The 13,645-nt window shown below is 38.4% G+C and overlaps 1 protein-coding gene across 4 annotated transcripts in view; it reads left to right on the forward strand.

Moving 5' to 3' along the window:
- The window catches only part of CLCN3 (chloride voltage-gated channel 3), a 100,620-nt gene that overhangs the window by 77,122 nt on the left and 9,853 nt on the right, over positions 1–13,645 (forward strand). For all 4 annotated transcript variants that reach the window (XM_017546665.2, XM_017546668.2, XM_017546667.2 and 1 more), the window contains 2 exons: positions 4,928–5,114; positions 7,653–8,051. In XM_017546665.2, the coding sequence (XP_017402154.1) occupies positions 4,928–5,114; positions 7,653–8,051 (586 nt within the window). The remainder of the gene's footprint in view (positions 1–4,927; positions 5,115–7,652; positions 8,052–13,645) is intronic.

The raw sequence follows: 13,645 nt of genomic DNA on the forward strand, positions 1-13,645 counted from the left end.
GAGAAAAGACTTTGTTTTTTGTTTTTTGAGATGGAGTCTTACTTTGTCACCCAGATTGGAGGGCAGTGGCACAGCCTTGGCTCACTACAACCTCCACCTCCCAGGTTCAAGCAATTCTCCTGCCTCAGTCTCCCAAGTAGGTGGTATTACAGGTGTGCACCATCACGCCTGGGTAATTTTTGTGTTTTTAGTAGAAACAGGATTTGGCCATGTTGACCAGGCTGGTCTTGAACTCCTGACCTCAGGTGATCCACCTGCCTCGGCTTCCCAAAGTGCTGGGATTACAGGCATGAGCCACCGTGCCTGGCCTCTTTCAGTAGTCTTTGAATGATCTTGCTTATGGTGCTTCTTATCCCTATTATCCTCATTAAGTTTAATCAATAAATATTTTTCGCTTTTTAATTGATTCATATAAATAGACTTACCTGAGGGATACGGGTTTGGTTCAGACCATCACAATAAAGGTGAACATCATAATAAAGAGAGTCATGTAAATGTCTTGGTTTCTTAATGCCTATAAAACTTCTTTTTACACTGTGCTGTAGTCTATTACATGTACAGTAGCATTATGTCTTTAAAAAAATAATAACCTTAATTTAAAAATACTTGATTGCTAAAAAATGCTAACAGTAATCTGAGTCTTCAGGGAGTTGTAGTCTTTTTTGCTTGTATAGGGTCTTGCCTTGATATTGGTGGTTGCTGGAGGTAGGACTGGCTGTAGCAGTTCTTAAAATAAGATAACAGTGAAATTTGCCACATTGATTAACACTTCCTTTCGTGAAAGATTTCTCTGTAGCATGTGATGCTGTTTGACAGCGTTTTACCTACAGTAGAACTTCTTTTCAAAATTAGACTCATCCTCTCAAACCCAGCTACTGCTTTATCAACTAAGTTTATGGAAAACTCAGTCTTTTGTCCTTTTAAAAATGTTCACAACATCTTTACCAGGAGTGGATTCTACCTCAAGAAACCACTTTCTTCGCTCATGCATAAGAAGTAACTGCTTAGCCATTCAGGTTTTTTCATGAGATTCTAGCAATTGAGTCACATCTTTAGGATCCACTTATCATTCTAGTTCTCTTGCTATTTCCACCACTCTGTAGTTACTTCCTCAACTGAGGTCTTAAACCCCTCAAAGTCATCCATGAGAGCTGGAATCAACTTCTTCCAAACTCCTGTTAATATTGATATTCTGACCTCCTCCCATGAAAGATGAATGTTCTGGATAGCATCTAGAATGTTGAATACTTTTTTGAACATTTTCAATTTACTTTGCCCAGATCCATCAGAGAAATTGTTATCAATGCTGGGTATCCAAGTTATCAGGGACAAATCCATACAGATCTTCAGCAACCTCAACCCTAAACGCCTCAGAGGAAAGAATTCTGGGGGACATAAGGCAGAAAAAGAGATCAAGCAAGTTTTAGAGCAAGAGTGAAAGTTTATTACAAAGCTTTAGAGCGGGAATGAAAAGAAATTAAAATACACTTGAAAGAGGGTCAAGCGGGCATCTTGGAAGACAAGTGCCCCATTTGACCTTGGACTTAGGGTTTTATATGTTGGCATACTTCAGGCATCTGGCATCCTTTTTCCATCTATTCTTCTTTTGGGGTGAGCTGCCCACATGCACAGTGGCCTGTTAGCACTTGGGAGGGGCGTGTGCGCAGGGTATTTACTGGAGTTGTATGCATGCTTCCTGAGGCGTTCATTGCTTACCAGCCGAATGTCCTTAGGAGGTCATATACAAGTTAAACCATTTGCTTCTAAATGCGTGTGCCAGAGCCCACTCACCCAACTCCTGAGATCTTACCAGAAAGCTGCTGATCACTAGTTTCAGGTGTTTCTATCTTTTGGAAGACTGCCTTTCCCTGGCACTGGCTGCGATCAATTATTATTTTAGAGAGACAATGTGAGAGCTGCCTGACTATCATCACCTGATGGTTGCCTGACATTCCTGGTGGCTTTGGGGGGATCCCTCGCCTGCCCTGTATGTGCCTAACTAGCTACTCGCTGTAACAAAAGTACTATATATGGCAGCTATAGCCTTAGGAAGAGTATTTCTTTAGTAAAACTTAAAAGTCAAAATTAGTCCTTTATCCATGGACTGCATAAAGGATACTGTGTTAGCAGGCATGAAAACAACATGAATCTCCTTGTACATCTCCATGAGACCTCTTGAGAGACCAGGTGCATTATTAGTAATGAGTAATATTTTAAAAGGAGTCTTTTCATCTGAGCAGTAGGTCTCAGTTGGGCTTAAAATACTTAGTAAACCATGCTGTAAACAGATATGCTGTTATCCAGGCTTTGCTGTTTGTATAGAGCTCAGAGAGAGTAGATTTAGCATAAGTTTTAAAGGCACTAGGATTTTCAGAATGGTAAACTAGCACTGGCTTCAACATAAAGTCGCCAACTGCATTAGCCCTACCAAGAGAGTGAGGCTGTCCATTGAAGCTTTGAAACCAAGCATTGGCTTTTTCTCTCTAGCTGTGGCAGTCCTAGCTGACACCTTCTTCCAATAGAAGGCTGTTGTTTCATCTGTGTGAAAATCTGTTGTTCTGATGAAGTGTGGCCACCTTCATCAGCAACCTCAGCGAGATCTTCTGTATTACCTGCTGCAGCTTATACATCAATACCTGTCGCTTGACATTACACTTTTGTGTTATGAGACAACTTATTTTCTTAAACCTCATGAGCTAACCTCTGCAAGCTCCCAGTTTTTCTTCTGTAGCTTCCTCACCTCTTTAAGCCTCATAGGCTTGAAGAAAGTCAGGGCCTTGCTCTGGATTAGGCTTTGGTTTAAGGGAATATCATGGCTGGTTTGATTTCCTCTCCAGACCACTCAGACTTCTTCATATCAATAATAAGCCTGTTTTTACTTTTTTTTTTAATCATTGTGTATTCACTGAAGTAGCTCTTGTAATTTAATTAAAGAGATTTTCTTTTGTATTCATGACTTGGCTGACTGCGGCTAGAAGTTGAGACTTTGGTGTCTCAGCTTTCAACATGCCTTCTTCACTAAGCTTAGTCATTTTTAGCCGCCTTATTTTATTTCTCTGAGACAAGATCTCGTTCTGTCATACAGGTTGGAGTGCGGTGGCATAGTCATTGCTTACTGTAGCCTTGAACTGCTTGGCTCAGGTGATCCTGCTGACTCAGCCTCCTGAGTAGCTGGGACTACAGGCATGTACCACCACACCTGGCTATTTTTTTTTTTTTTTAAGAGATGGGATCTTATTATGTTGCTCAGGCTAGTCTCTAACTCCTGATCTCAAGCAATCCTCCTGCCTTAGCCTCCCAAAGCATGGAGATTACAGGTGTGAGTCATAATACCTGGCCATTTTTAGCTGTTGATATAAAGTGAGAGACGTGACTCATTCTTCGAGACAGAGTCTCACCCTGTTGCTCAGGCTAGAGTGCAGGGGTGCCATGTCAGCTCATTGCAACCTCTGCCTCCTGAGTTCAAGCAATTCTCCTACCTCAGCCTCCTGAGTAGCAGGGACTATAGGCATGCACCACCAGGCCTGGCTAATTTTTGTATTTTTAGTAGAGACAGGGTTTTGACATGTTGGCCAGGCTGGTCTGAAACTCCTGGCCTCAAGTGATCCGCCCACCTCAGCCTCCCAAAGTGCTGGGGATTACAGGCTTGAGCCACCATGTCCAGCTGAGAGACATGACTTCTTTCAGTTGAACACTTAGAGGCCATTGTATGTTTCTTATTTGAACTAATTTCAGTATCATTGAGTTTCAGGGAATAGGGAGCCATGAGGAGACGGAGAGAGACTGGAACAGCCAGTAATGGAGCAGTCAGATCACATACAACACTTACTAAGTTCACTTTCTTCTATGGGCTTGGTTCATGGTGCAGTAAAACAATTGTAACAGTAACATCAAAGATTGTTAATTACAGAGCACTGTCACAGATACAATAATAGTGAAAAGTTTCAAAGTATTGAGAGAATTAGCAAAATGTGATACAGAGACACAAAGTGAGCACATGCTGTTGGAATAGTAGTGATGATGGACTAGCCTGATCCTCCAATTTGTAAAAACTGCAATGTGTGTGAAGTGCAGTCACACAAAGCATAATAAAACGAGATTTATTATGAGTATATCACCCAGAATATTGGGTAACTCTGATAAGTTTGTCCACTTAACATTGTACCACTTCAGATGAATAGCATCTTCCGTTTCCATCATTTGTAATGGAAGGACATTACAAATGATGTCCTTCTATTACATATAGGAGGACAGAATCTTGAAGTAAAAGACAGTGCTTCAAACTGAATCAGTTTGGTTTTATGAAAAATACTGTATATTGTCCTTTTAAACAATGCATATTTCTTATTTTAATAGCTTTTGTGTTACAAGTGGTTTTTGGTTACACAGATGAATTCTATAATAGTGTATTCTGAGATTTTGTTACAACTGTCACCCAAATAGTATATATTGTATCCAGCAGATTGTCATTTTTTTTTTTTTTTCATTTAACCATGGACTAATGAAAATTTTGTTAGGAACTGATATTAGGGCACCCTTGAGCTGCCTTGAGCTAATGGAAATAACCCTTGAATTTTTTTCCCCTTTGGCCTAGAGAATGTGGTTTGTTATTTTGTAACTGAATTCATGGGATTGTTAAGGTACAAGATTTCGCTATAGTTTTATTTATACTAGGATTTTGCTATATTAGTAAAGTGTGAAAAGAATCAAGAGTGTTAGAAACAATGCACAGAATGTGACTTTCAGCCTGTGAGTAGAGGATCTCTCTCTCATTAGGAGTTCTGTTGTTATATTTTATTTGTACTAGGATTTTGCAGTGTGAATACAGTGTGAAAAGAATCAAGTGTTAGAAAGCATGTGTAGAATGTGAATTTCAGCCTGTGAGTAGAGGATCTCTGCCTCATTAAGAGTTCTGTTGTTGTTCCAGGTTCCATCAGGCTTGTTCATCCCCAGCATGGCCATCGGAGCGATCGCAGGCAGGATTGTGGGCATTGCAGTGGAGCAGCTTGCCTACTATCACCACGACTGGTTTATCTTCAAGGAATGGTGTGAGGTCGGGGCCGACTGCATCACACCTGGCCTGTATGCCATGGTTGGTGCTGCCGCATGCTTAGGTAATGTGGCTGTGTCTGCCTGTGTGTAGATGTTTGCGAGTCTGAGAGAGCCACAAGAAAGTAGGACACATTCTTGCGTAATTGGTGGGCAGATTGGTTGAGTGAAGGAGAGTTCAGGGAGGAAATGTTTTAACAGAAAAGAAACAGTAGTACCATTAAGGTATTATACAGTACTGGTTTTCTGTCTTACAACATTTTTTAATACAAAAATTTAATGGCATTAGCATATTGTAATATAACCTAATACTTTATGGCAGAAGCCATGGAAGTACAACAGAAGCTTAATTTGAATCCTGACCAAAGAGATCTTTGATTTCTTAATTTATTAATAAAATTAGAAAAGTTAACTATTCATTTTAATGAGAAGAAAAGCAAAATACCTGCATTATGTACTTGAATCTATTTAATGTCTGTTGGGGCAGGAAAAAATAGTTGTTGTGTTTGTTTTATTTAAAATGTCAGCTAAACTTTGGTTATAATATTTAATAATACTTGCCATTTTGACCATTTTTGTGTAGTGAATAAAAGTTATGTGATTATTGAGCTTCAAAAATGTAATGTCATTTAAAAGGGAAGGACAGAATCATTTTTACCAAAGTAGCAAGTATTTATTAAATGTCCACTTTCTTTTTAGCATTGTGCTAGATACAGTGAATAATACAAAAAGAACTTGGACCCAATCTCCACTCTAGTCAAGTTAAGGAGACAAGATCAATACCGAGAATACAATAGTGAGGAATTTGAATGATTATATACAGTGTTCAAAGAGTCTAAATATGGTAGGAATATAAGAAAAGAAAGAGCTGAAGCACTTCAGGAAGAGTAGAACATGAGCTTTATTTTCGAAGATTAGCAGAATTTAAGGAAAAGGTAACTTTGCTGAAGATTATAATGTGAAGACAAAGGAACTAGGATGGGAATAAATTTTGTATTCATGAGGCTTTGACGAAATTGACTCTAAGTAGAGAGTACATTTTGGGTGCCTTTGGAAAATGAAGTTGGATTGGTGAGAAGGAACAGATTATGAAAAGACAACGTGATTTATGTCAGGATGATTTTATATTTGAAGTTGGTCAGATCTGTGGCAGTCCTAGCTTTGCCATTTTTAGTTTGATGACTTTGAGAAAGTTCCTTCTTGAATTAATTTTCTCTGTATAAAATGGAACTAACAGCCAGTGATCTGCTGGGATTGTTTTGAGGATTATATGAGATAAAATGCATGTAAAGCTGCTATAATAGTAGTGCCTGGCAAAGTAAGTACTTAGTTTGAAAAACAAGTCGTTGTAAACTGATGAGGACAAGATTGCCATCGGGTGGGTGTGTAATATATGGTAGGATCTGTCTCCCTTCTATTTTTAGGTAAAAAACACAAAGGAAGAGCGTGAGCTTAATACAGTACAAACTGACAAGCCTTGGTAGGTTTTTGAGCAAAGGAGCAACACAGTGAAAGTAGTAGTTAGGAAACAGTAGCCAGGGAACATGTCTTATAAAGCGGTAATGGGGCCTGGGGTCAAGGAGGTAAGATAATACGGTATTATAATTAAGGAATAGCCAGGCACAATGGCACACACCTGTAATGCTAGCTACTGGAGAGGCTGAGGTGGGAGGATCATGGGAGCCCAGGAGTTTGAGACCTAGGCAGCTGAGTGAGACCCCAAATTTTAAAAAGTACAAAGTAAAAAAGCAATAAAGTCATGAGGGCTTGGACTGGGTTGATAACAGTGAGAATACCGAGAAAGGGGCCTGTAGGTAGTGTGAACACAGCTCACTGCGGCCTCCCCAGCCCAAACGAGCCTTCCACCTCAGCCTCTCACATGGCTGGGACCACAGACATACACCACCATGCCTGGCTACTTTTTGTAATTTAAATTTTTGTAGAGATAGGGTCTTACTGTATTTCCCAGGCTGGTCTCAAACTCCTGAACTTAAGCGATCTTCCTGTCTTGGCCTCCCAAAGTCCTGAGATTACAGGCATAAGCCACTGTGCCTAGCCCAGATAGTTTTCTGTGAGTAGATATTACTTGCATCATTAATGTAAATCAGAGGCATCAAAATATTTTACTCCTTTTGAAAAAATTTAGAGGAGAAATTTATTATGTTAATATTCTACCCATATGTGAGTTTAATTTGTAAATTGGTAACAAACAAGATAACCATGATGTGCTTTACCAAATTCCTTAATAATTAGAGTAAGCTTTTATAAGGGTGAAATTATGTCTTTGCTACAGCAGTAAACCAGAGTGGCAAAATTGTTTTAGTTGATAAGCTTTGATTTTTTAAAATATGAAATAAACAGATTTTAAAATGTTATTTTAATAGGCTTCTGTGTTATAAACAAAGAAAATTGGTGTTTCTCTAGATCTTATTAAAAGTAGTGATTATTGTCCTAAAAGAGGAGTAGCAGTTTCAGACGATAATGCCTTTCCCTGCCTGAGTTCTATTTATAATTTGGTTTTAACTGCCTAGTGCAAAAATTGTAATGAAATGTAATGATGAGGATCCTGTCCTTCCTAACTAGGGTGTGCTTACTTTCTTCAGGTGGTGTGACAAGAATGACTGTCTCCCTGGTGGTTATTGTTTTTGAGCTTACTGGAGGTTTGGAATATATTGTTCCCCTTATGGCTGCAGTAATGACCAGTAAATGGGTTGGAGATGCCTTTGGCAGGGAAGGCATTTATGAAGCACACATCCGATTAAATGGATACCCTTTCTTGGATGCAAAAGAAGAATTCACTCATACCACCCTGGCTGCTGATGTCATGAGACCTCGAAGGAACGATCCTCCCTTAGCTGTCCTGACACAGGACAATATGACAGTGGATGATATAGAAAACATGATTAATGAAACCAGCTACAATGGATTTCCTGTCATCATGTCAAAAGAATCTCAGAGATTAGTGGGATTTGCCCTCAGAAGAGACCTGACAATTGCAATAGGTACCGTTTCAAATATCTGTCTGTCTGTCTATCTATCTATCTATCTATCTATCTATCTATCTATCTGTGTATATATGAGATAGATTTCTGGAAGAAAGGAAATCAGTAAGCAGTAACATTTAATGGGTTGGATTTTTGGTGACAGGGATGTTATTTTGTGTCCCTTAAAATCTTATGTTCTTAAGGAAAGGAAGGTATGCTTCAGTGGATTGTTTACTGCTAAATACAGTTTTATCTTTTGATCTGGCATTGTTAGCAGAAATTGGAATCAGATTCTTTTCTCACTCAGATAAGCCTTGATAAGTTGATCTTGGTTATTCAAAATAACTTGTAATATAAGACCTTAGCCAAATACATTCAGCCAAATACGTTCTTGTATTTAATAAAGTTGGCTTATTGGAATACGGGTCATTGAAAATCTCATCTTCATCAGTCTCTTTCATATTAGATTAACACCATTTTGCTTTATCATTCTTTGGAGTTAGGTTTACAATATGAACTTAAAATATCTGATGTAAAGTGACAGTCATTGAGATTTTTGTTTCTGATCAAATGCCAGGTTGAAAAAGTATATCAGTCCTGTTGTTTTGTATGCAGACTACTGTTCAAAGGTATTAGCCATAGTATATTTCTTGGAGATAAATTAAACTCTCGGCAGAGGAAGCAGTTGTATTTCTCTAAAATTTGTTTTTCTCCTTACCTTGTAGTCCTACAATATTGATAAGGAGGCATTGAGAGTTAATTTTTTTTTTTTTTTTTTACACAATCTTAAATCTCTTCCTCTAACCCCTACAAGTGATCGAGGATAGGTACCTCAAGCCATTGCTTTGTTACTCCCCAGTTTTTAGTCCCGTACCCTGAATGGAAGTGTCAAGCCTTTAGCCTGTCTGAAAGGTCATTCCTGTGATCATGTCTTCTCTCTTCCAGCTTACTTCTGTGGCCATTGCAAAGGATTGAGAAATAATTTTTGTGCCACTTGAATGGCACACGACCAGACAGTGTATGTTAGGGGAGTATTTCTCAAATCAAACTGGAAACTCTTTAATTTGTAAGAGCTGTTAAAGCAGAGAGAGAGAGAAAAGAAAGGAAAAGAAAAAAGATCCTACAGAGAATACCCCGTTCAGTTTGGGAACAGGCTAGTTTTGGAAGGATTTTTCGAGGCCTAGCAATCCCATCATTCTAAATTTTACTTAGCTAATACAGTTGCCAGAGCATATGACAAAGTATTTTGTGATGCTTGGCTGCATTCAAGTCTTTCTTTTTTTTTCTTTTTTTTGCTGGAGTCTTGCTCTATTGCCAGGCTGGAGTGCAGTGGTGCGATCTCAGCTCACTGCAACCTCTGCCTCCTGGGTTCAAGTGATTCTCCTGCCTCTGCCCATCGAGTAGCTGGGACTACAGGTGTGTCCCACCATGCCAAGCTAATTTTTGTATTTTTAGTAGAGATAGGGTTTCACCATTTTGGTTAGGATGGTCTCAATCTCTTGACCTTGTGATCCACCTGCCTCAGTCTCCCGAAGTGCTGGGATTACAGGCGTGAGCCACCGTGCCTGGCCAGATGTTTTAGTTTTTTAGCCATTACCATGAGTAGACCTAGTCAGAAAAGAATTTCATTGTTTAAGATTTCCATTCTCTGATTTTTATTAGTAGCCAGCCAAAGAAAATAAAAAGGAGGTCAGGATTTTGGTGTTTATATAGAAAATTAAGGTGAAAAGGCCAGGCAGGTTTTTAAAGTGTGGAAATTAAGAACTATTCATTATCCCAGTGATTCTGTGGATGGATTTGTTAAAGTTGTGTTACTGTCTTGAGGGAGAGAATATCGAGATAGGAGATAATGTTGGTTGAAGGAAATGAGGGTACTTTCTGTTTGTGAGGTGTCAAGCCATGTCGTCAGAAATGTTAGTCACATGACTTTTTAGGCACGCCTTAAATGTTTTACCCACATATGTTTTTGTAAAGTTTTAAGTTTTTAACTGGGAAAAACAGACCTATATATTAGGCTTTATATATAGATATATAAATTGAAAATTACACATATGTTTATATATGTTATATATGTTTATATATGTAATTTTATATATTATATATAGTTTTATATATGTATAAACATGTTTTTATATATTATATATGTATAAACATGGTTTATATTTGTAATCTTTCACATGGGAGAGAGATATATACCTTCTGTATATTAAAAATACATATCTATGAAAATTATATATGTAAATATTAATTTGTTATACATGAAAATTATATGTGTAAATATTAATTTTATATAATATATAAATCATATAATTATACATATATAATTATATAAATATTAACATAATTATATATAGGTTTTATGTAGAGAGAACTTAGTGTACAGGTCTGTATATAAGTTAAAAATGTATATGTTATATATAGCTACATCATATAATACATATAATTTTTATATATAATGACAAATACTTTATTGAAGGACAAAAAAAATTTCCATGCTGTCTCATAAGATGGTTGAAATATGCTAAATTACATTACCATTTCATACTAAGGCAGAATGTTGTAGAATAGTAAATCCAAATGAGATGTCTCAGATTACTTAGGGCTATTACAACAGGAATGCTGAGACTTTAAAAAAAATGTCTGAGGCCAGGCGTGGGGGCTCACACCTGTAATCCCAGCACTTTGGGAGGCTGAAGCGGATGGATCAGTTTGAGACCAGGTGGCCAACATGGTGAAACCCCGGCTCCACTGAAACACAAAAAAACACATGGGCGTGGTGGTGCATGCCTATAATTCCAGATACTTGGGAGGCTGAGGCAGGAGAATTGCTTGAACGGTAGGCGGAGGTTGCAGTGAGTGGAGATCACACCACTGCACTCCACCCAGGGTGACAGAGCAAGACTCTGTCTCAAAAAATAAAAAAAAGAAGAAGGCTGAATCATATCAGAAAATGAAAATTGTAATGTTCTTAGTTTCAAAGGCCTTTGAATGAACAGCATCAAAAATATTTTTTAAAAATGAAAATAACAATGTAGCAGATATCCTGGTACTTTAAAATGTTTAAAAAATAATGCTTGTTAAAATAATTACTATGTTTAGCTGGGCATGGTGGTTCACACCTGTAATTCCAGTACTTTGGGAAGTCAGGGTGGGAGGTTTGTTGGCACAAGATCAAGATCAGCCTGGGTAACATAGGAAGGACCGCAGCCTCTACCAAAAAAAAAAAAAAAATTGGCCAGGTGTGGTGGCACGTATCTGTAGTTCTAGCTATTGGCAACATTGATACAGGAGGATCCCTGGGACCCTAGAGTCCAAAGTGAGACCCTGTCTCTAAAAAAACAAAACAAAAGCAACAGAACTGTATTTATATAAAAGTGATATTTTTTTGAAAAATTTTATTTTTAATTGATAAAAATGGTTTATGTGATATATATATTATGGAATGATTATATCAAGCTAATTAACTCCGAATTTTTTAACTTAAGAGATATTTAAAATCTCTCTCTTTAGCAACTTTCAAATGAAATGAAAGAATAAAAGTGATTTTTTTGGGGAGACATCTCACCCTGTTTGCCAGGCTGCAGTGCAGTGGCACAATCCTGGCTCACTGCAACCTCCACTTCCCTATCCTCAGGTGATCCTCCCCCTTCATTGTCCTGATTAGCTAGGACTACAGGCATGCACCACCACCACAGGCTGACTTTTATATTTCTTATATAGACAGGGTTTGCCATGTTGCCCAGGCTGGTCTCAGGCCCCTGGGCTCAAACGATCCACCTGCCTTGGCCTCCTGAAGTGCAGGAATTACAAGTGTGAGCCACCACACCCAGTGAAAGTGTTATTTTTTAAATGACAAATTTAAGTCAAAGAGATTGAATGTTCACTTCTGGTACTTTGTATATATGAGGAACATTCCACTAAATAATAATTTTAAAAAAATTTAAATTACATATTTTGTCATTAAATGTTTAAACAATATAATTTCATTGATGATATAATGCTTGTTATTTTGTCAGTGTTTAAGATTGGTAATTGGGGTTTAAATTCACAACATTATTCTATTTAATGTCACAATTCACGTTTTTATTTCGTATATCTAATAAGGAATACTTTTAGCTGTAGTTATTATTTTTTTAGAGATAAGGTCTTCTGTGTTGCCCAGGGTAGACTCGAACTCCTGGGCTTCCACGATCCCCTCTTCTCCACCTCCAAGTAGCTGGGATTACAGACACGTGCCACTGTACCTGGCTTGCTATATTTACTTTTAATTCTTTTGTCTTTCAACTTTTATACTAGAGTTAGAAATGATTTACAAACCCCATTGCAGTTTTAGAGCATTCTGAATTTGACTATATATTTCTGATAACAACTTAACTTCAGTTGCATACAAAAACTATAGAGTTTTACTTCCCCCATCCACATTTTATACTATTGATGTCAAAGTTTACATCTTTTTACTTTGTGAATCCATTAATGATATGTCTAGTAGTTTTTACACTCACCATTCAGTTGTCAGACACCATTCAGTGGTTAGTCAGATTGTTATGAGCTAAAAGCAACTTAATGGGTATTTTTCAAAAATCATTTATGTCAATTGCTAATGGACTATCTCCTTTTCTATGCCATGATCATGCTTTTTTTTTGTTTTTTGAGACAGAGTGTCACTCTTGTCGCCCAGGCTGGAGTACAATGGCGCAGTCTTGGCTCACTGCAACCTCTGCCTCCCGGGTTCAAGCAATTCTCCTGCCTCAGCCCCCCAAGTAACTGGGACTATAGGCATGCACCACCACGCCTGGCTAACTTTGTATTTTTAATAGAGACAGGGTTTCACCACATTGGCCAGGCTGGTCTCGAACGCCTGACCTCAGGTGGTCCACCCGCCTCAGCCTCCCAAAGTTCTAGGATTACAAGCGTGAGCCACCGCACCCAGCCTGATCATGCTTTTAAGGTGGTCGAGTAAGTACTAGCTGCTGGGACTTTAGTGCCCTCCTACTCGAATGTGTTAGAACATAGTTAGGAAGGCTATAGTGGGCAGGCGCAGTGGCTGACCCCTGTAATCTCAGCACTTTGGGAGGCTGAAGAGGGTTGGTTACAATGTCAAGAGTTCAAGACCAGCCTGGCTAACATAGTGAAACCCCATCTCTACTAAAAATTAAAAAATTAGCTGGGCGTGGTGGTGGGCACCTATAATCCTAGCTACTCAGGAGGCTGAGGCAGGAGAATCACTTGAACCTGGGAGGTGGAGGTTGCAGTGAGCCAAGATCGTGCCACTGAACACCAGCCTAGATGACAGTGCGAGACTGTTTCAAAAATAATAAAAAAAAAAAGACTATAGTATTCAAAAGAGTAAAAAGCAGTGTCGTGTTTGCAGTAATACCTGCTTCTCAATTTAGGACTGGTGCTTATTATGGCTTAAATATTTTTGCAGTAAAATTTGTGTTAAAAAATATATATATTTTTTCTTTTTGAGACAGTCGCACTTTGTCACCCAGGATGGAGTGCAGTGGAATGATCATGGCTCACTGCAGCCCTGACTTCCGGGTTCAAGTGATCTTCCCACCTCAGCCTCCCAGTTAGCTGGGAACACAAGTGCACACCATCATGCTCAGCTA

This window comes from Cebus imitator, unplaced genomic scaffold (assembly GCF_001604975.1).
Source record: "Cebus imitator isolate Cc_AM_T3 unplaced genomic scaffold, Cebus_imitator-1.0 Scaffold190, whole genome shotgun sequence".
Lineage (NCBI taxonomy): Eukaryota > Metazoa > Chordata > Mammalia > Primates > Cebidae > Cebus > Cebus imitator.